General features: G+C 56.1%; 1 protein-coding gene across 6 annotated transcripts; it reads left to right on the forward strand.

Moving 5' to 3' along the window:
- Positions 1 to 65: 65 nt before the first annotated feature.
- PEX5 (peroxisomal biogenesis factor 5) lies at positions 66 to 21028 on the forward strand. 6 transcript variants are annotated; one of them, XM_056134726.1, is made up of 16 exons: positions 66 to 118; positions 694 to 856; positions 1140 to 1175; positions 1857 to 1989; positions 2446 to 2577; positions 9876 to 9981; positions 10466 to 10556; positions 11643 to 11753; positions 11946 to 12038; positions 12358 to 12477; positions 16249 to 16392; positions 16485 to 16555; positions 17591 to 17800; positions 18473 to 18638; positions 18859 to 19016; positions 19563 to 21028. In XM_056134726.1, the coding sequence occupies exons 2-16, from the start codon at positions 710 to 712 to the stop codon at positions 19762 to 19764; spliced, it is 1920 nt and encodes a 639-aa protein (XP_055990701.1). In that variant the 5' UTR covers positions 66 to 118; positions 694 to 709; the 3' UTR covers positions 19765 to 21028. The 6 variants fall into 6 exon arrangements, with proteins under 6 accessions (XP_055990701.1, XP_055990702.1, XP_055990703.1 ...); XM_056134727.1 differs by having other exon boundaries at positions 12382 to 12477; XM_056134728.1 differs by having other exon boundaries at positions 12388 to 12477.
- The last annotated feature ends 2659 nt before the right edge of the window (positions 21029 to 23687 follow it).

Consider the following 23687-nt stretch of genomic DNA (forward strand, 5'->3'; position numbering starts at 1 on the left):
AAGGCCGAGCCCCGCCCCTGCCTTCCCGCCCCCTCCTCCCCTCCCCCTCCCGCCCGTACCTGGTGCCCCGGCGGCGGCGGCGGCGGCGGCGGCGGGTCGTGCCGAGCCGCGCGCGGCGGTGAGCGCTGCGCCCCGGGGTAGGGGGGTGCCGCCGACCCCCGTCCTGCTCCCCACTGGCCCTCGCGGCCCTGGGGGCGGGGCTGGAGCTGCGCCGGGGCGGGGGAGGTGGGGTGGTCGGGGCGGCCGAGCGGGGGGAGGGGCTCAGGTGACTTGGGGCGGGGAGCCGGGGAGGAGGAAGTGGCCGAGGCTCCCCCCCGGGTGCTCGCTGCCCCTCGATGGGGCGATGGGGCGCGGGGCTGCCTGGCGGGCGACGTTCCCGCCGGCCCTTGCCAGTTGGCCATCGCCGGGTGGTCCCCAGGCCCCCTGGGTGGGGGGCGGCTGCAGGCTGACACCGCAGGGGCGGGGAGGCCCGGGATCCACCCGGGTCGGGGGAGGCGGCAGGAGGGCACTGACCCCCGGACGGACGCCGGGCAGAGGGCAGAGTGGAGGCACCGGGGCAGGGTAGGGGTGGCCCCGGGGACCGTCGTCTGCCCGCCTGCCCGCCCGCCCTGCATCGCGCCCGGGTCCTGGGCTGGGGCAGGGTCTGGCGCCCGCCCGGGGACCCCCGGGGTCCAAATCTCCTCTCTTGGGCAGGGAGCTGGCGGTCACCATGGCAATGAGGGAGCTGGTGGAGGCCGAATGCGGGGGTGCCAACCCGCTCATGAAGCTGGCAGGACACTTCACCCAGGACAAGGCCCTGCAGCAGGAGGGCTTGAAGCCGGGCCCCTGGCCCCCGGGCACCCCGGCCTCCGAAGCGGTGAGTGAGCCCGGCTTGGCTCGGGGTGGAGGGACCCTTTGGGGGGGGGACACTGCTGGGGCCAGTGCAAGTGACCCGAGAGGCCCCGCGTGGGGAGCGCCCGCTGGATGGCAGCGCGACCGTTTTCCCCCGGGAAGGAACAGAGGCGCTGCGTGCTGGAGCTGGGCTGACCGGTCCCGGGTCCCCAGCCCCGGGCAGAACTGGGGCGTCAGGACTGGGGCATTGAACTGAGTTGTGTGTCCCTCCTTGCCCGGGTACTGACTTGCTTTCCTTTCCCGCCTAGGTTTCAAAGCCTTTGGGATCAGCCTCCGAAGATGAGGTCAGTAGACCCCTGGGCCTCCGCTGTCACCTTTGTCGCTTAACCCACCGGTTTGGGCTTCCAACTTGCCACCCCCTCCCAATTTCCGTTGTTTGACTTTGTTTTGACTTTCCTGGCCCAAGGAGATTTGCCTTCTTCCTCTTGTTTTATTTTATTTTATTTTTTTTGCTTTTTCACACCTGGGGATGCACAGGGGTTTCTCCTTGCTCATGCACTCAGGAATCACTCCTGGCGGTGCTCAGGGGACCATATGGGATGCTGGGAATCGAACCCGGGTCGGCCGCGTGCAAGGCAAACGCCCTACCCGCTGTACTATCGCTCCAGCCCCTCTTCCTCTTGTTTTAGTGTATTCATCTTCCTTAGTATATTCCTCATCTTCATTTTTCTTTGCCTTGTTTATTTGATTTTTTTTTTTGCCACACCTGTGGTGCTCAGGGCATACTCCCAGCTCTGTGCTCAGGCATCACTCCTGTTAGAACTGGGGGTGGCGGGTGGGGGGGGGGGCGTCCCAGGTGCTGAGGTTGAACCTGGGTTGGCTGCAGGCAAGGCAAGTGTCCTGCCTGCTGTATTATCATTCCTGTCTGTCCCTGGCCTCGTGTTTTGATCTGCATGGAGGCCCTGGTCCCATGGCCCCAGGTCTTGCTGGGTGGGTTCATTTCGCCCTCTGACTTCTCGTTGTAGTTGGTGGCCGAGTTCCTCCAGGACCAGAATGTACCACTTGTATCCCGGGCGCCGCAGACCTTTAAGATGGATGACCTCTTGGCCGAGATGCAGGAGATCGAACAGTCAAGTTTCCGGCAGGCACCCCAGAGAGGTAGGTCCAGAGGAGGGAGGGAGTCACCTGTCACCCCCCCCCCCCCCAACCCCTCATTTTCTATAGATGCGGGCAGCAGGTAGCATCGGGGAGCGGAACTGCAGAAGGAGACAAAAGGAGAAGGAGGAATCTTGTGAATTTCTTAGACACAATAAATTATATATTTCTCTCTCAGTGTGTGTGTGTGTGTGTGTGTGTGTGTGTGTGCGCGCGCGCGCGCGTGCGTATGTGTGTTTTGGGCCATACCTAGGGATGCTCAGGGGTTACTCCTGGCTCTGCACTCAGGAATCACACCTGGTGATGTTTCCGGGACTATATGGAATGCCGGGGATTGAACCTGGGTTGGCCATGTGCTTGGCAAACACCCTACCTACTGTACTATCTCTCTGGCTCCTGAAATGTATATTTCTTTTCTTTCTTAGTTTTTCCCCTTTCTTTCTCTCTTCCTCTCCCTAGCTCCTGGGGTGGCCGACTTGGCCTTGTCTGAGAACTGGGCCCAGGAGTTTCTCGCAGCTGGAGACGCTGTGGACGTCGCTCAGGATTATAACGAGACTGACTGGTCTCAAGAATTCATCTCTGAAGTCACAGGTGAGGGACTCCCTGGTCTAATCTAAAATCATCCCCAAGGGACAGTCAGCCTGGTGTGTTGCTCTTGGCATTCGGCTTCTGGTCACTCCACACTGTCTGACTTCCTTCTGTTGGAAGCTGACGCAGATTTCCTTTCGAGATGCCAGGGATTTGAAACACACGGGACAGAAAGCTGGGTTGGAACTGGAGAGGAGAGTTCAGATGTCTGGCATATAGGGAGAGTGAGTGGAAAAGAGAACCGGGAAAGCCGTGTTTGTTCTAGAACTTTCTAGCTTGGTGGACACCATCTCTGAAGACTGAGTGGTGGCACTGTTGATCAGAAAGCAAGGAAAACGGCCTGTGAAATTCTGGCCCTGAATTCTTCTGAGGGGCTGGAGAAATAGAACAGGGGGGAATGCTTGCCTTGCACGTGGTTGACCCGGTTCGATCCCTTGCACCCTGCTGACTCCCTTGAGGCCCGGCAGGGGTGATCCCTGAGTGCAGAACCAGGAGATTTGAGCATTGTAATCCCTGGGCATTGCTGGGTGTGGCCCAAAACCAATAGCTCGTCTAGCATGTGTTTGTGTAAAGAGCTTTACAAGTATTCTGTGTTTAATCCAGGGAGTCCTAGGGTAATTAGTGTTTTTGTTCCTCCTGTATGATAAGGAGAGAGCCTTTGAATACTTGAGTACTTGGGTGTTTTTTTGCTTCAGGACACACATTCTTGTGAGTTGGGTATGAGTGCCAGGCAAGCGCTCTACCCTCTGTACTATCTCTCCAGCCCCTTATTTTATTCTCAGACACTTTCGATCATCACAGAAGCACTTAGAAGCTAGGTATTCCTCTCCTGCCTTATGGACAAGGCAACTGAGACCTGGCCGGTCTCAAACAGTAACTTTGTTCCAACAGTAACAGAGATGATACTCAAGCACATGTTCTTACTCTTTTAAGTGGAAGCATTGTGTTGTCATTGAGAATCTGAAATTGCTGTAAGTGATTTAAAAAAAAAAAAAAAGACCTCCCACCAGCCCAAATCTCAGTTTTCATACAACCTTAGGCTTAAAAGTGTTCTGTTCATTGTGGAGAGACTTCTATTATAATATCTGAGTCTCTGTTATTTTTTGCTAACTCAGAAAAAAAGATCATTGCTTCAATGAGCACAGTAATTCATAAGATTTTTGTTGCATTACAATGATTTGAATAGCTTGCAACCAGTGAGGATCTTCTTTAATCTGTAAGCACTGGTAGCACTGTCCTCCCTTGTTCATTGATTTGCTCAATTGGGCCTAGTAACATCTCCATTTTGAAACTTGTTACTGTGTTTGGCATATTGAATACATCAGGGGAGCTTGCCAGGCTTTGCTGTGTGACCGAGATACTCTCGGTAGCTTGCTGGACTCTCCGAGAGGGGCAGAGGAATTGAACCCAGCTCGGCTGGGCTGGCTGTGTGCAAGACAAACGCCCTACCACTGTGCTATAAATTAAAAAAAAAAAAAAAGAATTTGGGTTTTGGGCCATACCCAGCGGGTACTCAGGGCTTACTCCTGGCTCTGCACTCAGGGATCACTCCTGGTAGAGATTGGGGGACCATGTGTGGTGAGAGGAATTGAACTTGGGTTGGCAGCATGCAAGGCATGTGCCCTACCCACTGTACTTTAATCTTAGCCCTAAAATACTTTTTTTTTTTTTTGCTTTTTTGGGTTACACCCAGCATTGCACAGGAGTTCCTCCTGGCTCTGCACTCAGGAGTTACTCCTGGAGGTGCTTGGGGGACCATATCGGATGCTGGGAATCGAACCCGAGTTGGCCGCATGCAAGGCAAATGCCCTACCTACTGTGCTATAACTCCAGTCCCTAAAATACTCCTTTTAAAAGTTTTTTTTTCTCTGGGGTCATACTCAGTGGTGCTCAGAGTTTAGTTACTCTCGATCCTGCACTCAGGAATCACTCCTGACAGGGCTCAGGGTGCTGGGGGTGAAACTCAGGTCGTCCACGGTCAAGGTAAGCACTTGACTCACTGGACTATCACTTCGACCCAAAAAACAGCTTTACAAGAACACGTTGGATCCTTCTTCCCTGTTACATTTCCTCTGCGATCTCTTGGGATTTGCATTCGGAGCTGTTCCTACTTCACAGACAGGGACATGGCGGAGCTCGAAGGGGAAGTTGAGCCGTGGAGCACCGCTCTGCCTTTGGAAAACTCTCGCATCACAGGAACCTGTTGCTTGTGCCGTGGTGACCTTTTGGTACTTATTAAATGAATGACTCGAGATCTTGGAGAAGGAGCTAAAGGGATTGATTTTCTAGAAACTCATTTTTCATTAGCCTCCGCATTGTGGCTGATAGTATATTGACTGGTGGTGCTATTTATGGATCAGCTGATTTTGACTAGGAGCTGGTTGGACTCTTGAATTCCTGATTTTCTATTCCTCTGACGAGGATTGTGGAGTCAAGCTTAAAAGGAATCTTAAAGCTCAGATTTTGGTTCTGGTTTTGGTTCTGGAGGTGCTCAGGGTTTCCTACTGGCTCTGGGCCAAGGGATCATGCCTGCCTGAACTCAGGTTGGAACGGGGCTTGGCAGTGCACAAGGCAAGCCCCTTATCACCTGCACTGTCGCTCTGGCCTGCTCAGATTTTGTTGTTTTAATTTTTTTTTGTATTTTTTTTTCTTTTTGGGTCACACCCGGCGATGCTCAGGGGTTACTTCTGGCTCTGCACTCAGGAATTACTCCTGTTGGTGCTCAGGGGACCCTCTGGGATGCCGGGGATCAAACCCGGTTTGGCTGCATTGAAAGGCAAATGTCCTGCCCGCTGTACTATGGCTCTGGCCCTAAGTTTTGTTGTTTTACTGGAAGGTGCATGAAAGTCTGTAGAAAGAGTCTGTGTATCCTTCATCTCACTTCCTCCAGGGCCACAGTTTGACATCGCCGCTGGTCACGAGTAAAAATGAAACTTAGAAATGGCTATTGACAAAATCACTAATGCTTGATAGATGCCACCGGTTTTCTGTGCCCCAGTTTGTGTGTCCATTAGGATTCTATCGTTCTATCGATTTGTGTAACCACCACCACGCTCCCGGTGGAGAACTCGAGGCCGGCGACAGAGTGCAGGGGGCAAGACTCTCGCCTTGCGCACAGATATCGCCTATGCTTCCCTGAGCACTGTCAGGAGTAGCCACATACTTCTCCCTCTCATGATTTCCCAGCTCTAGGAAGGAAACATGCCCTTTGTGGGTTTTTTCCCTGTTTTTTTTTTTCTTTTCTTTTCTTTTTGGGTCACACCCGGTGATGCACAGGGGTTACTCCTGGCGGTGCTCAGGGGACCGTATGGGATGCTGGGAATCGAACCCGGGTCAGCCGCGAGCAAAGCAAACTCCCTCCCCGCTGTGCTGTCGCTCCAGCCCCTTCCTTGTTTTTTTGTGAGGTGGTGGGGGTGGGAGGGCTTGGGCTAGACCTGATGGTGTGTTTGGGGGTCACTCCTGATGGCTGCTTAGGGGACCAATTGCTGCCGACGACAGAACCAGAAGTCGGCCACATGCCAGATAAGTGCCTTGTGCCCTGTCCCATCTCTCGGGCCTCTCCTGGTACCCTCCCCCCCACCCTTCTTTTGGGTCATACTTGGAGATGCTCAGGGGTTCCTCCTGGCTCTGCACTCAGGAATTACTCCTGGTGGTGCATGATGCCTTTCGGGCTGGGGTACAGGTGCCTCGATGGAGTGAGGAGTTAGATGACACAAGTGTTGGCAATGGGACATTGGGTGGCCAAGTGCTTGCTTCTGACCTTGGTTGCAAACTTCCCCTCTGTGGATCTCAGCTGCTGCCTGCCTCTCAAAGGTGTGCAGATGAACCTATGTATCTATAAATATTTTTCAAAAAAAAAAAATTAAACCAAACAAATGGAAGATGGTGAAGGTCACGTGCAGTGCCAGAAACTTCTGACCCTAGTAACTACTGTGGCCGAATCCCAAATCCCACCTATTTCGGATGGCATTTCTCACCTCGGTTCTGGTCAGCTGCTGGTGGGTGGAACGTCCGGTGATTTTCCAGTTGAGGAGCAGCTGATGGGAAGGGTGTGCTCTGTTGTTTGAGGAGCGCTCGAGGCCAGCCTCGGCGTTGGTCAAACACTCCAGCCTCAGCTGCGAGTCAGGAGGGCATTGGGCCAGGGGGCAGGGGTCGGGCGCCAGAGGGGCCTGGAGACGGGTGCCCTGCACATCCCGGCCAGGGGCCCTCCTTGTTGGGCAGCATGCTAATGTCCCCAGCTCTGGTGGGGCAGAGGACAGGGAGATGTGGCCCTGTGGAGCTAGTGGGGCAGGATTTGGAAGCCAGAAGTTCATGAGAATACAGGAGTCTCATCAGAAAAGTTTCAGCTATTGACTTTGTTTTTCGGGCCACACCTGGAGATGCTCAGGGGTCCCTCCTGGCTCTGCACTCAGGAATCACTCCTGGCGGTGCTCAGGGGACCCTCTGGGATGCCGGGGATCAAAACACGGTTGGCCGCGTGCAAGGCAAACGCCCTCCTCACTGGACTATCATAGCTCCAGCCTCCCAACATGTCTTTCACTATACTAGTGAGACACTGTTGCTGTCTTTGGGGACCACCCTGACATTGCTTAGGCATCACCCACAGCGTGCTAGGGAGTCGAGATGCTGGCCATCAAACCCAGGCCTTCCACATGCCAAGCGTTGTGTACAGCCAGCTGGACCAATTCTCCAGCCCCTATAATAGAATTGCAGTATTACAATTAGTTGTATTCTGAAATTCTTGCAGTCTCCCCCCCCCCCCCCCCACACACACACAAACGCACAAATTTTGGCATTATTTTTTCAGATCAGTATTTGTCATTACCTAGGCAAGGGGCTGGAGCCATAGCACAGCAGGTAGGGCATTTGCCGACCTGGCTGACCTGAATTCGATTCCTCCATCCCTCTCGGAGAGCCCAGCAAGCTACCAAGAGTATCTCGCCTGCACCGCAAAGTCTAGCAAGCTCCCCATGAGTATTCAATATGTCAGACACAGTAACAAGTCTCACTGTGGAGTTGTTACTAGGACCGCTCAAGTAAGTCCATGAACCATGGGACAAGGTTCTGTTATACCTTGTTCCTGAGGTTTTGGCCTGTCTCTGCGTACAGACAAGGACAAATCTTCAGCTGGGTGGCAAAGACAGGAAGCCGGGAGCAATTGAGTATCGGGTGTGAAAGACAGTGGGGACGTAGAACAGGAGAGAACCCAGCAGGCTTCTTCCTTCTCTGTATCGTTTCATTCTTTTCCTTTCGGGGACCTTTTGAGTAATTGCTCTCATTTTCTTTTTTTTTTTTTTTCCTTCCTGACCTCAAAATAGCTGAGAGCAAAGTCCTGGATGTTGAGAAAGTGTCCAGCACCCTCATGAGGTCTGTTGCCGGGCTGTGTTTATTCATTCGGGTATTGCAACAGTGCCCTTTGTCACTAGAGCCTCTGAAACAGTTTTTTGGGAAGCTTTATCAAAACACCGTAATTTACAAGGTTGTTCAGGATACAGTGGTTCCAGGCTCTCTGCATTCCGACACCAGGCTCGCCCACCATGTGACCTTCCCTCCACCAGTGTCCCGAGTTTTCTCCCCAGCCTGTCCCCTTAGCTGGCACAGAATAATGTACTGTCTGTTGCTGTTTGCAACAAAATGGAAAATGGGATGATCAAAAAAATAGTTCAGTAAAAGGAAACTTGTGAAAATTGTTTCATCTCAACGCTGGTGTTACTCAAGTCATTGCCCGAAGATTTACTGAGCTGTTTGGTTGCTAGAAGAGCCTTCTGGGTTATTCTTTTCGCTCATTGATCTTAAACGGGCTGGAGTGATAGCACAGCGGTAGGGCGTTTGCCTTGCACGCAGCCAACATGGCCGACCCGAGTTCGATTCCTCTGCCCCTCTTGGAGAGCCCAGCACGCTACCAAGAGTATCTCGCCTGCACGGCAGAGCCTGGCAAGCTACCGTGGCATATTCGATATGCCAAACACAGTAACAACAGTCTCCAATGGAGACGTTACTGGGCCCGCTTGAGCAAATTGATGAACAACGGGAGGACAGTGACAGTGACTGACTGATCTTAAACAACATACAACTCAAAAAAATGCATATTTTTTTATAGATTTTTAAAAGATAGACCCTTACAGAGTGGTTCATGATTAGATCTCAGTCATATAGTGTTCCAGCAGCCGTCCCTCCACCGGTGTACATTTCCCAGCACCAGTGTCCCCAGTTCCCTTCCCGTCACTCTTCAGCATGCCACTCTCCCTGGTATCCTGTGCTCCTGCTCCGCTTTCAGTACCGTGAAATTTGCAGATGTGGCCGCTCGTTGTGTCTGCATGCTCCCAGAGCTATGGAACTGGATGATTCAGTGGTTTGGCGTTGCTTCAAGATGAGTCCTAGAGCTGGACCGTTTGATATGCTTGGGGATGTCGGGTGTGTATGTGTGTGGGGGGGTGGGGAGGTGGGGGAGGGGGCACTGGTCCTATCTGCAGGCCGGGGACTCAACCCGCTGCCAGCCAGAGAAGCCTTCAGAGAGCTCAGCCCAGGAACCTGAGACAGTTTCTAGATTCAGAGGCAAAGACGTCACCCTCAAACCCAACTCACAGTGATGGAAGATGGACCAGGGAGGGTCCCTTCCTCTGGAGGGGAGCCGGGGCCCAAGGGGGGGCCATGAGGGACTTGACGGTGAGGGACCTGGGCGTTGCTTGTTGGAGGGCACAGCTTGCCAAGCCCGAGTGTGAGGGGCAGCACCCCGCCCTCTCCGGTTCTCCTGTTTGAGGGCAGCAGGCTGACGTTGGCCTGAGCCCGACACGTTTTCATGTTAGTTGTTTTTTCTCTCTCACTTAAATATGAAAGAAGAAGAAAATATGGGGGGGGGGGCAGAGAGGGGACCAGAGAGTCTCAGTTCTTGGTCAGCACCCTGCCTCTCTGGTTCTCCTGGTGGGTGAAAGCAGATCCACGGGAGGCTCCTTCTGTGGGGACCGGTGAGCCCTGAGACTGCGCCCTGGGCTGGGGCTCAGGAGACAGGAGTGACCGGAGTAAAAGTGCCCCCTCCCGGGTTTGAGCAGTGCCCGTGTCCCCTCCTGGAGGCCGTTGGTGCTTCAAGCAGTTGGGGTGGAAGGTTGATCGCCACACCTTGCCCAGGCTTCTCTGGAAGTGGGCTGGCTCTGGGGCGCGCGGCCACCCGTTTTCTTTCCCTCCGTGCTGGGGGCTGGGTTTCCTCCCTCACCCGGGTCTCAAGAGGCATCCCTGGAGTCTGTGGTCGGCTCTGTGATCCCTGGCTCAGCCCTGCGTGATTCCCCAACTCTCTGCTCCCTCAGACCCTTTGTCCGTGTCCCCGGCCCGCTGGGCTGAAGAATACCTGGAGCAGTCTGAGGAGAAGCTGTGGTTGGGGGAGCCCGAGGGGACGGCGGGAGCCGATCGCTGGTGAGTCACCTCCTCCTCCTCCTCCTCCTCCTCTTCCTCCTTCTCATCCCTCTGGAGACAGCTCACCCTCCCGCTTTCCCCATGGGGTCTTCACTCCTGGTATTACCCCCCTTTCTCTGAATCGGTGCTTCAGATAAACCCGGAATTGTAATGCCCCGGCCCCAGAAGTCCATCCACTTTCCCTGATGCTAGACCCCCTTTCCCTGACACGGGGAGCCGGCTGTGTCTGGTTCCATCTCTGCCAGGAAGAGGTCTGGGAGCGGCAGAGGAGAAAAGGGGCGGTCCAGAGCTTGCCCCCCCCCCCCCCCCATCCTTCTTGGAGCAACACTGAGATTTGTGGTTTCTCCGGCAGAGAGTGGGGCAGCGCCACTCTCCGGACCGCCACTCTCCGGACCGGCCCTGGTGGGGGATGGCTGGAGGGTGGGTGGGGAGCAGCTTGGGGCGGGGCAGGCGCCTGTGGTACAGCGCGTCCTCCCCTGCCCAGGTATGACGAGTATCACCCCGAGCTGGATCTGCAGCGCACGGCCAGTGACTTCGTGGCCAAGGTCGATGACCCCAAATTGGCCAACTCGGAGGTGAGCCCCCCAGCCCCCCCTCCCCCTCCTCGGCTGTGCTGCCCCTGGCAGAAGTCGGGGTCTTGCTTCTCTCTCCCCATTGCCTTTCCAGAGCAGGAGAGGAGACCCCAGGGCTGCTCCTTCCGCACAGAGAACAGACTCTGGAGTCTCAGCCTCCTGGCAGCATGCCTCCCCTCCTCTCCCCTCGCCTCCCCTCCCCTCCCCTCCCCTCCCCTCCCCTCCCCTCCCCTCCCCTTCCCCCCTTCCCCCTCCTGCTCTCCTACCCTCACCCCACCCCTCCTCACCCCTGCCCTACTCTTCTCCTGTCCCCTCCTCCCTCTCCTCCCCTCCCGCTCCCCTCCCCCTCCCTTCCCCCTCCCCTACTCCCTCCCCTCCTCTCCCCTCCCCCCTCCTGCTCTCCTACTCTCACCCCACCCCTCCTTGCCCCCTCCCCTCCTCTTCCCCACTCCCCTCTTCTCTCCCTCTCCTACCCTCCCCCTCCCCTCCCCTCTCCCCTTTCCTCTCCCCTCTTTTCCCCTCCCCCTTACCTTCCCTTTCCCCTACCCTCTCCACCTTTCCCCTCCCCTCCTCTTCCTCTCCCCTTTTCCCCTCTCCCCTCTTCTCTCCTCCTCTCCCCTCCTTTTCCCTCCCCTCTCTCTTACCCTCCCCCTCCCTCCCCCTCTCCTACCCTTACCCCTCCCCTCCAAACCCCCTTCCTTCCCTTTCCCTTCCCCTCCTTATCCTCTCCCCACCCTTCTCCTCCTCTCCCTCTCCCTTCCCCTGCCCTCTTCTCTTCTTACCTTCCCTCCCCTCCTTCCCTCCCCTCTTCTCCTCCCCTCCTTTTCCCTCCCTTGTCTCCCCTCTGCTCCCCTCCCTTCCCCTCCTCTCCTCTCCCCTCCCTCCCCTCTTCTCTCCTCCTTATCTGTCTTTCTCCCATGCGTTAGAGCCAGAAATCCTCCTCTCTTCAGGGCCTTTAGCGGCCCTCGCCAGCAGCTAGCCCGGGCTAGGGGGTTAGGGGCAGGGGCGAGGGCAGGCTCCCGGGGCCGGGGCCGAGCGGGCACACCTGGGAGTCCTCTCCCAAGCGGCCTCTGTGTGTCTCCGCCCCAGTTCCTGAAATTCGTGCGGCAGATTGGCGAGGGGCAGGTGGCCCTGGAGTCCGGTGCAGGGTCTGGCCGAGCTCAGGCAGAGCAGTGGGCGGCAGAGTTTACCCAGCAGCAGGTAGGACGCGGTCACTTCCTAGCCCCGCCTCAGAGCTGGCCGCTGCCCCTGGCCGGGGCTCCCGGGTGGGGAAGAGACTGACCCACCAGCTTCCCTTTGCCGCATGGTCCCGGGAGGCGTCCAGGGGGCTGTTCAGCTCACGGCCAGTGGCTCGAGAGTTGTCGGTGGCCTGACCCTCTTCCATTGTCACAGGATACCTCGGAAGCTTGGGTGGACCAGTTCACGAGGCCGGTCAACACCTCCACCCTGGACATGGAGTTCGAACGTGCCAAGTCCGCTTTAGAGGTGAGGGCAGCTAGCGCCGACGCCCCGCGAGAAAAGGGGGTCTCTTGGCCCCCAGGACGATGGCCGGCATAGTTCTCGGCGTGTCTGGGGCGTCCAGGTCAGACGGGGTCACAAACATGCAAAATGCCTGAGCCTGACCCCCGACAGCTGAATCGGAATCTAGGGCCCACCACCCGGCCTTTGGGAATCTCGGCTGATTCCAGAAGGCCCCAGGTCTTAAGACTTCCTGCCACCGGGGCCTCACCCCCGAGCTGCAGAGGGTGGGCGCCAGACAGTCACGATGGCCCTTCCTCTCCTATCTGCCTTCCCTTCCTTGCAGTCTGATGTCGATTTCTGGGACAAGTTGCAGGCAGAGCTGGAGGAGATGGCGAAACGGGACGCCGAGACCCACCCCTGGCTCTCCGACTATGACGACCTCGCCGCCGCTTCCTATGATAAGGTGAAGGGGCTTCTCCCGCTTGGCAAAGCTCCGGCTTTGACGGTTTTCTCCTTTATCTCGGAGTTTGAAAAGTATTTTTTTTTCTTTTTTGAGGGGGACGTGTGTGTGTGTGGGGGTCACACCCAGCGATGCTCAGGGGTTCCTCCTGGCTCTGCACTCAGGAATCACTCCTCAGTGGTACCCAGGGGGACCCTATGGGATGCTGGGGATGGGACCCTGGTTGGCCGCACGCAAGGCAAACAGTAGCATACCCTACTCGTCATTCTATTGCGCCAGCCCTGAAGAGTCCCATTTTTAAGCAACTCTTTGCTTGAGCCCCTTTCTTTTTGGTCTTTTCGGGTCACACCCAGCAATGCTCAGGGTTTACTCCTGGTTCTGCACTCAAGAATTACTCCTGATGGGTGCTTGGGGGACCCTATGGCCTGCTGGGGATCGAACCCGGGGCGGGGCCGTGTGACTCCCTCCCCGCTGTGCTATCACTCTGGCCCCCGAGTCCCTTTCTTTCCCTTGAGCAAACGCTAGTCATTGACTTTGTTCTTGGGATCTTACTAGTCGACCCCCTAGTGAAGTCATCAGAGTAGAGTGAGAGGGTCCTTCCAGAGAGACTGCAGCTTTAGGGAGTTCTGTTTTGGAGAGGGTGATGGGGGCACTGAGGAGTCAGCGCCTTCGGGGAGAGTGGTGCTTGGTAGATGAGGGTGTCTGTGTTACCTTTTGAATCGATTAACTTTTATTGGTGGGCTTCAGGAGAGCACTCTGCAGTGCCTAGGGGCTGTTCCTGCTGAGGACGGACTCTGGCTGTGCTCGGGGCTAGTTGTGCTGGGGATCAGACTGAGATTAGCTGTGGGTCTAGTGCCAGCGCCCCAGCCTCTGTGCTACACAGCCTACAGTTTCTTTCCCTACTTTATGTAAACGTCAGGGTTTACAAAGTTGTTCATGCGGATTTGTTACATCATCACGTAGTCAGTATGCTAACCCCAGTCCCATCACCACTGTCACCTTCCCTCCACCACTGTCTCCATTTTCCCAACCACCCCTCAACCCCGTAGCAGGCCCACAGTCATTTATTTTGTATTGCTGTGACCCCCGCATGGCTAACAGAATGACCAAAAAATACATCCGTAGAAGAAAATTTGTGAAAATTGTTGTATCTCACCAGGGTTTACTAAAGCTGTTGTTGTAAGTTAAGCCTTCTGGGTTGATGTTTTCATCAACAGCAATTGATTGGCTTCTGTGTTCTGCCCTGTCCAATCTGGTGTCAGTGCTAGAGAGTTTGGACATGTGCAGGAAACCCAGAGTCCTTGGCTGGGCAGCCTGGCTGGAATCGTGGCAGTGGCTTTGGGGTGTGGGAGTAGCTGCCGGGGTCTTGTTAGGGCGGGAGCTGGCCCATCCCCTGGAGGTTTCATCTGTGAACCACAGATTTTATTTTTTTTTCAATTTCCAATTTTATTTTCATAGAGTTGTTCACAATAATTGATTACGTTCAATATTTCAACACCAATCCCACTGCCATTCCACCTTCCCTCCGCCTGTCATTGTCATTGTCCTCCTGTTTTTCATCGATTTGCTTGAGCGGGCCCAGTAATGTCTCCGTTTTGAGACTTGTTACTGTGTTTGGCATATTGAATACGTCCTGGGCCATTATTTTGAATTTTCCCACCAACCACTCAAGCCAGCCCCACAGGCAGATGCTAAATAATTTATTTTGTATTGCTTGTTATGAATTGTATGAGATATTGCACAGCCTCGTACTCCTGGAATTCTAAAATTTTAAATAATTGGAGTCCTGAGGCCTCTCTGCGGTATGCTGCTATCTTCCGGGATTCGTTTGTGAGTCTCTGGGTCATGGCTGTTAATTTGCTTAAACAGCACCCGGAGGCAGTTCGTGGGCATGACAGCCAGGACACTGACGGGCGGGGGGGAGATGGGAAGAGGTGGCCCATTCCCAACTCCTTGAGGCCTGGAGTTTTCAGTCACTGGTCCAGCATGCCTGGGTTTTTTCTCCAGATTCATTCTCATGCTAACCACGGACTTTTTATGTTTGTTTTGTCGAGACCTTACCCAGTGGTCCTTAGGGCTTACTCCTGGCTCTACACTCGGAGATCACTCCTTGTGTTCTTGGAGGATCACATTGGGTGCTGGGGGTTGAACCTGGGTGGGCCACGTGCAAGGCAAGCCCCCTACCCTCTGTACTATCTCTCTGGCCCTGTTTTTATATTCTTGGGTCTTATTTGAAATCATGAATACTTGGGGGTACTGCAGACTATCAGAAACATTCTCATTAGTGTTCTGCAAAAAACACGTTGTGCTCTATGGTTCACTAGTAGTATTTCAGATTTTAACTGATGTTATGCTCTTAATGAGTTTGAATGGATTATTGTCATGGATTATGTTCCTCTCTCCCCCGCCACCATGTGGATCTGACTCTGATTGCCACATAAATTTATGGGTCCCGATTGGTGGCCCTTAAGTCTTCAACAGAACTACTCTAGCTTAAGTCACTGTTGGACGTTGTTAGCAAAGGTAGAAAGAATTTTCTGCCTGGGCTAACAGTACAGCAGAAGGCATTGCACACAGCCAAACCTGGTTCAGTCTCCTGCACCACATAGGGTCCCCGCAAAACTACTGATTTATTTGGATAAGTCTGTTTTGTTTGATTTTGTTTTGGGGCCATACCCTGTTTGTGCGCTGGGCTTACTCCTGACTCTGCTCAGGGATCACTCCTGGAGGTGCTCGGGGAACCCTCTGTGGTGCCAGGGATGGGTCTGGAGTTGACTGCAACACAGGGTTGTCGCTTTAACCCTGGTACTGTCCCTCCAGACCCCAAAGGGGCATATCTGCTTGTTCCAAGCCAGACAGCTCACCGAGGATTCTTGTTTTCCCCTTACTGTCTTTCGTCCTTACGTGGGTCACTGTCGACAGAACTTGCCCAGAGCATGGAGGGGCCCCCAACATGGACCTTCTGGGCGGAAGCCTTCCCCAGGCACCAACTGCCGTCGGGATGGGTGATCTCGCTTCCCTTTCACTGTGGGTTTCAGAACAGCATGAATAATTTCTAAGTGTGTGTGTGTGTGCGCGCGCGCGCACGTGGGGAACTAGTTAGCCAGTCAACTCTTGTGCAGTGACGGGGTAAGAGCAGCCTCTGCATGGCTGGGCCTCAGGCCCCGAATTGCGTTTTCTGTCTACGTCATCACACGGTTGGGAGGGAACCGGAAATGGCTGTCGTCGGATGGCCTAGGAGAACCGACTCAGGGAGAGAAGAGTTCTTGCCAGTGGCACAAAGTCAGGGATGATGAAATACAGGTTTCTTGCTCCAGTGAGCTTCCTGGACCGGGGCGATAGGTAGTCCAGTGGGCAGGGCACTTGCCTTGCACGCAGCCCACCCAGGTTTTGATCCCTGGCACTGCAGAGGGTCCCCTGAGCCCACCAGGAGTCACCCCAGAGCACAGACCTAGGAATAAGCCCCTGAGCACTGCTGGGTGTGGAGTTCCCGTTCCCCACGCCCAAAAATAGATTCTTCCCTGAATCAGGCTAACCTGCCCGGCCTTCAGCTACAGGCCAGGGGAGGGCCATGTGCCACCCCCCTGCTGCAGATAGACCGACGGCCATCACCGTTATCCCAGGGGACTCCATCCCCGCTGGTATAGTTGCCGGCGTTAGGTTCGGCCTCCCCTTTTGGAAGTGTTCGCCCTCTTTGCCACCCCCGCCGTGGTGGTCCCAGTGCCTTCCTGCCGCTCAGATGCTCCCTCCTCAATGGGCGTCTCTTCCCGGCAGGGGTACCAGTTCGAAGAGGAGAACCCCCTGCGGGACCACCCTCAGCCTTTTGAGGAAGGGCTGCGGCGGCTGCGGGAGGGAGACCTGCCCAACGCCGTGCTGCTGTTCGAGGCGGCCGTGCAGCAGGACCCCAAGCACATGGAGGTGGGTCCCGGCTGGCAGGGCCTGCAGGTGGAGCGGTGGGGAGAGATGGGGCCACCAGGCTCCAGGGTGATGGACCCCATCCTTCTCCCTAGGCTTGGCAGTACCTGGGCACCACGCAGGCCGAGAACGAACAGGAGCTGTTAGCCATCAGTGCTCTGCGGAAGTGAGTGTGTGGAGCGTGGCAGGAGGGGCTTCCCGGGATGACACAGAGCCATTAGAGTGATGGGTGGGGATGGGGGTGGGGTTCAGACCCAGATCCTTGGGTTTTTTTTTTTTTGTGACCACTTACATCAGTATCTTTTGGGGGATGGGAGACATTGTCCACGGGTTAAGGCATGCGTTTTGCTGACCCCGATTGGATCGTCAGCGCCACGAGCATCCCTCAAGGCTCCTGAGCACTGCTGGGGTGGCCTGGGTGAGCCCGAGCCTCTCAGCGCCCCCATGTCCTCAGAGCCTGGCATCACGCCATTGGCCCTGTTGGCTGAGAATCCCTGGGAGGGCCCCCTGGGCTGCCTGAGCCACACCTGGGGGTCCTCACCTCCCCCGTCCTCCCCCTCCCCTCCAACCCCAAGTGTTTTCTTGTGATAAAACTCTAAAGTTGGAGTGTGCGGGAGATAGCTGAGTCCATTCCTTCCTTGTGTTTGTTTCTGTTTTGGGGCCATGCCTGGCGATGCCCAGGGCTCACTCCTGGCTCTGCACTCAGGCATCCCTCCTGGTGGTGCTCAGGAACCCCTGTGAGAAGCCGGGCCTCGAACCTGGCTTGGCCGTGCCCTGTGTAAGGCAAGCGCCCTGTCGCTGCCCTGTAGCCGCAGCCCCTCTGTTCCTTCTTCAGCATCTGTTTTTTTTTTTTGCTTTTTTGGGTCACACCTGGCGATGCTCAGGGGTTCCTCCTGGCTCATGCACTCAGGAGTTACTCCTGGCAGTGCTCAGGGGATCAATTGGGATGCCGGGAATCGAACCGGGGTTGGCTGTGTGCAAGGCAAACGCCCTCCCCGCTGTGCTATCACTCCAGCCCCAGCGTCTGGTTTTATGTGGGACCCTGGTCGGCTCCTGGGCTGCGAAAACTTCACCCCGACTCATGCATCACAGCTCACACCTGGAGGAGTCGCCCAGACCTTCGTGTGCGGGGTTCGGCGGTGGGGCAACCGCCGGGGACTCCGCCACGAGGTGCCCCTGTCATCTGTCTCGGTCCGCGCAGGTGCCTGGAGCTGAAGCCGGATAACCGCACGGCCCTGATGGCGCTGGCCGTCAGCTTCACCAACGAGTCCCTGCAGCGCCAGGCGTGTGAGACCCTTCGGGACTGGCTGCGCTACACCCCCGCCTACGCCCACCTGGTGCCGGGAGAGGAAGGGGCCGGCGGGGCGGGCCTGGGCCCCAGCAAGCGCATCCTGGGCTCCCTGTTCACTGAGTGAGTCCCGGGGGATGCTGGGCCCGTGGCGGGGGCTTAACTGGGAGGCGGGGGCGGGGGGGGGGGGGGGAGCCAGGAGCTCAGCTGTGACCCTGGAGGCTGGGCTGAGGCTGGGAGACTCGAGGCTGGGGAGAGAAAGTGACCGCTTTGTAACCAGAGTTCTTTTTTTTTTTTTTTTTTTTTTTGGTCTTTGGGTCACGCCCAGTGATGCTCAGGGATTACTCCTGGCAGTGTTTGGGGAACCCTATGGGATGCCGGGGATTGAACCCGGGCCGGCCACGTGCAAGGCAAACGCCCTCCCCGCTGTGCTGTCGCTCCAGTCCAAAAGTGGCCACTTTGGAGCTGTTTTCCCCCAAGTGGCTGCTCCCCTTCTGCCCAGGAGGGGACATGGAGTGACCCAGGGGCAGCAGGTGGTAGCCGCTGATGCACTTCCTTTCTGGGTAAAACTAGATTTATTTCTAGGGGGAACTGCTGAGTGATAGATTTTTCTTTTTCTTTTCTCCCTTTCCCCTGACAAGAGGGCAGGAGGCCAGAATGAATTTGGGGGAGCTCGGTGCTGGAGGGCAGGGGTGGGGGGTGAGGGGTGGTGGGGCGCAGACCCATTGGCCGCCTGGCCACCTCCGCCTTCCACGTTTATGTGGCGTTTGTCGCTTTCGTTTCGCTGCCCCCCAGCGCCCAGTTCCTGGAGGTGAAGGAGCTCTTCCTGGCTGCCGTGCGCCTGGACCCCTCGGCCATCGACCCGGACGTGCAGTGCGGCCTGGGCGTCCTCTTCAACCTCAGCGGGGAGTATGACAAGGCCGTGGACTGCTTCACCGCGGCGCTCAGCGTGCGGCCCAACGTGAGCCACTGGGGGAGTCCAGGGTCGGGGGATTCCGGGGCATGGGCCTGTGCCGGTGGCAGCCGAGGGGCGCTGGGGAGGGCCGGCTGGCGGTGCTTGGGGTGTGGCCGCCCCCTGGACCTTGGAGGGGCCTGGACCAGGCTGGGAACCAGCCATGAGTCCTCAGGAGCCTTGGATCGGAGCCTGGCCTGTGTTCCCTGACCGGTCCCCCCTGTTCCAGGACTACTTGCTGTGGAATAAACTCGGGGCCACCTTGGCCAACGGGAACCAAAGTGAAGAGGCAGTGGCCGCATACCGGCGGGCCCTGGAGCTCCAGCCCGGCTACATCCGGTCCCGATACAACCTGGGCATCAGCTGCATCAACCTCGGGGCCCACCGGTGAGCGCGTCTGCGGGGCACCGCACTGAGGGATGCCGGCTCCCCGCCCTTAGCCCTCGCTTTTCATCCCGGCCCTCTCTTCCTGAGCGAAGCCCGGGCCGGCTGAGCCCCCTCGTGCCAGCTGTGTTTCTGCTTACCCCATCTTTTTCCTGCTTTTGTTTGTTTATTTTTGCTTTTTTTTTTTATGGGTCACACCCAGTGATGATCAGGGGTTCCTCCTGGCTCTGCACTCAGGAATTACTCCTTGGCGGTGCTCGGGGGACCCTATGGGATGCCAGACATTGAACCAGGGTCAACGCTCTATTCTCTACTATCGCTCCTGGCCTCTCCTGTTTAAAAATGTTAAATCTTTTTTTTTCTGTTGGGCTGCAGGAAGCCTATCTAGCCGGGCCTGGGAGTCCCTTGGGAAGTGGGGGTGTGGGTGCTGCCTGGAGTCCTAGGGATGGAGACGGGAGCTCCCGCGTGCAAAACTCTCCCTGCAGTGCCCTGGAACCTCCTTTTCCCTGCCTGCCTCCTGCTCACTCTCCTCGTCTCTCTTCCCTGCAGGGAAGCCGTGGAACACTTCCTGGAGGCCCTGAACATGCAGAGGAAGAGCCGGGGTCCCCGGGGCGAGGGGGGCGCCATGTCCGAGAATATTTGGAACACCCTGCGCTTGGCGCTGTCGATGTTAGGCCAGAGCGATGCCTACGGGGCGGCCGATGCCCGGGACCTGCCCGCCCTCCTGTCCCTGTTTGGCCTGCCCCAGTGACAGGGGGATGGGCTGCCCTGTGAGTGTCCACCTCGAGGGGTCCCCGCGCCGGATGTGACTCCCTCTCCCCCAATGGGCCAGCCAAGGGGGTGGGCTGATGACCACAAGCGGTACGGCCCCTGGGGGGCGGCCTCCATGTAGGGGTGGGTGGTTCTGTGTTCCAGCGCCTACGTAATTGTAGGACCGGGAGCCGGGTGGTCTCGGAGGGCCCTTGGTTAATTCGAGGGTGACACGGCCAGCCTCTGATCTCTCTGCTCATCGGGCTCTTTCTTGGTGCTGCTGGTTTTTTTTTTTAATTATTATTTTTGGGTAGGCCCCCTCCCCCCCAACGGCACCGTCAGCTGCCGATGCGAACATCTGTCCTGTTCACCTTTGCCCCCCTGCCTTCCCAGGGAATCCGGAATGGCCGTGGCTGCCCGGAGCCGTATGTGGGAGGTGCTGGGGTGGGTGCCCCTCTGATGAATGTACATAGAGCGAGAGCCACAGGGAGGTGGCCCGTTGGGCGGAACTGGTGGTTTGGCACCACAGAGCTGATCCTTGCTAGAGGGGCTCCTTGCCAGGTGTTCCTTGGCCCTCACTTGGCCAGCATTCAGATGCCCCAGGGGTGCTGAGGGGAAGCCCGCATCCTTCTCAGGGCCATGGGTACCACTGGTCTGGTTGCACCGGGGATGGGGCGGGAGGCGGAAATCTGTATTTCCGAATTAGATCTCGAAGGGACCCGACGGGCCGAATCCAGGGCGCCGTTCTGGGCTTTTGGGTCGATGGACAGAGCAAGTGGGACAGCGATGCCACCAGAGCACCCGTACTTCCTCCTCCAGGCCTGCGGCTGCAGGATTTCAGCTACGTCTTCCAGAGAATTCGTTCAGGAATTGCAGTCTTCCAGCCTCCTAGTCAGGAGGGAGCTCACCATTGCCATAAGCCTTTGTTGCACTTCTCGGAATGTTTCTAGGGGAGTGGATTGAAAATACTGCTTCCCCCCCATACAACCTCCGTAAGGTGAAGATTGAGGGAAGATGAGGAGGCAGCTCAGATTCTTCCCAACCGTCCCCTCCGTGGGGAGGTGACCTGCACTAGCCACCCAGACATGACTGCGAAACCTCTTGCCTTGTCTTCCATAGCGAGCGATCAGAGAGATTGTTTTGTTTTGTTTTTTGAGAGACTACCATGGTCCCAAGTTCCATCTGAAATTTATTTTTTCTTTGTATGAATATATGTAAATGATTTAAAAAAAAATAAAACGGTAAACTATTTGTATGAAGAGTAACTGGAGGCTTGACTGCAAGTTTTGAGTCGTGCCAGGTGTGATGATGTCAGGGGGGTGGGGTGGGAGGTTGGGGGGTTGGCCCAGATGATTCTCTCGGAGAATTCATATCGGTGGCCTGGGTTCCGTGCATCTGCTCAAAAATGGAGCATCTTGGGTGTGGTGGACGCCGTAAGATGGGCAAAATTTCTGTGTCACCGCAGTTAACAGTTGAGCAGGAGAAACAAGCATTGTGCACCTTTCCTCACAGGTGACTAATGGCAAACTCGGGTTGAGTAACCATCAGCGCCATCACATGGGCGGTGGCCGTGCCAGGCTGGCTCTTGACCAGATGCTTGAATAGGCCTACCCTCCTTGAGACTCCACCATGCTTTCTTTAATTCCCTTTTTGCATTGAGTGTTTAAAAAACTTCAAATATTGGGGCTGGGGTGATAGCACAGCAGGTAGGGTGTTTGCTTTGCACGTGGCCAACCCGGGTTTGATCCCCAGCGTCCCATAGGGTTCCCTGAGCACCGCCAGGAATAATCCCTGAGTGCAGAGCCAGGAGGAACCCCTGTGCATCGCCGGGTGTGACCCCAAAGCAAAAAAAAAGTCCTTCAAAAATTAGAATGATTTTGGATTTATAGCAAAATTGAGAGGGGTTGTTTCTAGCTGCTGCCTCCACCCCCATCAGCAAAACCCTTTAGAAGTCATTTATTTGGTCTTTGAACTAAAGATCAGTATACACTGACATTCCGTCATCATGCTTAGAGGGTTGTTTTTTTGTTTTTGGTGGTGGTGGCGGGAGGGGGCCACGCCCAACGGTGCTCAGGGCTTACTCCTGGCTCTGAGCTCAGGGATCACCACTGGTGTTTCGGGACCATACGTGGTGCCAGGGATCAAAGCCAGGTCAACTGCATCCCAAGCAAGTTCCTTACTTGCTCTTCTCTCTGTGTCCCCACCATGCCTGCAGGTGACAGAATGGCACAGTTTAGTTCTGTGGGTTTGGATGAGATAGTCATCGGTCTGCTATGATTCATCACTGTCCTAAAAAAATCTCTGTGTCCTGTTTATTTAGGCAATTTTTTTTCTGTGCTTTGTCTGGATCCAATCAGGCACCTTTTTAAAATTGTCTCCTTAGTTTTTTGGCGGGGTGGCCACATGCTGCAGTGTTTGGTGGCTACTTCTAGTTCTGTTGTTGGGTTGACTCCTGGTGGTCCCAAGGACTGAAAAGGATGGCCAAAGTGAGACCCTGTACTCTCCAATTGGATTGCAATCCCCCCCCTTTTTTTTGCATGGGTTGGAAGGTGGTTTAGCTTCAGGGGTTCCTCCTGGCCCTATACTCAGGGATCACTCCTAGCAGTGCTCGGGGGACCATAAGGGATGCCGAGGATCAAGCCTGGGTTGTGTAAGGCAAGCGCTGTGCTATTGCGCTGGCCCAACAGTTCCCTCTCATGGCCCGTCCTGTACTTTCTGTAGAGCCTTGAGCCAGCTCCGCGGTTATTCTCTCTCAGGCGTCATTCTGGGTCTTGGCATTAGGGACTACTTAGTGGGGGCTCCACTGGCAACTTCCTCTCTTTGCTTCCAGCAGGTGACCTTGCAGCGGAGCCTCATCAGAGCTCATGAGAGCGCTAAGCATTTTTTTTTCTTTTTGGGTCACACCCAGTGATGCACAGGGGTTATTATTGTCTCTGCACTGGATGCCGGGGATCCAACCGGGATCCAAACGCCCTACCTACATACAGCGATAGCTGTATTATCGCTGAACTATCCTGAGTGCACGGCCAGGAGTACTGGCATAGCTGTACTATCATTCCAGCCGCAGAGCTCTAAGCATTCTTTCGGGCTGCCTAGAAACTCCCCACGTGCATCTGTTGGGTCCTTTCTACTGCCCCATGTAGCTGGCAATTAGGACTTCTCTCCTCTCTCTCTCTCTCTCTCTCTCTCTCTCTCTCTCTCTCTCTCTCTCTCTCTCTTTCTCTCTCTCTCTCCTCTCTCTCCCTCCCTCTTCCCTCCCTCCCTCCTTCCCTCCCTCCTCCTTCCTTCCTTCCTTCCTTCCTTCCTTCCTTCCTTCCTTCCTTCCTTCCTGCCTTCCTTCCTGCCTTCCTGCCTTCCTGCCTTCCTGCCTTCCTGCCTCCCTCCCTCCCTCCCTCCCTCCCTCCCTTTCTTCCTCCCTTCCTTTCCTGCCTTCCTGCCCTCCTGCCTCCCTCCCTCCCTCCCTCCCTCCCTTCCTCCCTTCTTCCTTCCTTCCTTCCTTCCTTCCTTCCTTCCTTCCTTCCTTCCTTCCTCCCTCCCTCCCTCCCTCCCTCCCTTCCTTCCTTCCTCCCTTCCTGCCTTCCTGCCCTCCTTCCTTCCTCCCTCCCTCCCTCCCTTTCTTCCTCCCTCCCTCCCTTCCTTCCTTCCTTCCTTCCTTCCTTCCTTCCTGCCTTCCTGCCTTCCTGCCTTCCTGCCTTCCTGCCTTCCTGCCCTCCTTCCTCCCTCCCTCCCTCCCTCCCTCCCTCCCTCCCTCCCTTCCTTCCTCCCTTCCTGCCTTCCTGCCTTCCTGCCTTCCTTCCTGCCTTCCTGCCTGCCTTCCTGCCTGCCTTCCTTCCTGCCTTCTTTCCTGCCTTCCTGCCTTCCTGCCTTCCTGTCTCCCTCCCTCCCTCCCTCCCTCCCTCCCTCCCTCCCTCCCTCCCTCCCTCC

The sequence above is a fragment of the Sorex fumeus genome, unplaced genomic scaffold (genome assembly GCF_029834395.1).
Source record: "Sorex fumeus unplaced genomic scaffold, SorFum_2.1 ptg000101l, whole genome shotgun sequence".
Lineage (NCBI taxonomy): Eukaryota > Metazoa > Chordata > Mammalia > Eulipotyphla > Soricidae > Sorex > Sorex fumeus.

Excerpts from the sequence above, each read along its gene's own strand:
- PEX5 (XM_056134726.1), top strand. The coding sequence starts at position 710 with ATGGCAATGAGGGAGCTGGTGGAGGCCGAATGCGGGGGTGCCAACCCG. Across the intron at positions 857-1,139 it reads GCACCCCGGCCTCCGAAGCG|GTTTCAAAGCCTTTGGGATC; the intron begins GTGAGTGAGCCC and ends TTTCCCGCCTAG. Across the intron at positions 17,801-18,472 it reads CTGGGCTCCCTGTTCACTGA|CGCCCAGTTCCTGGAGGTGA; the intron begins GTGAGTCCCGGG and ends GCTGCCCCCCAG.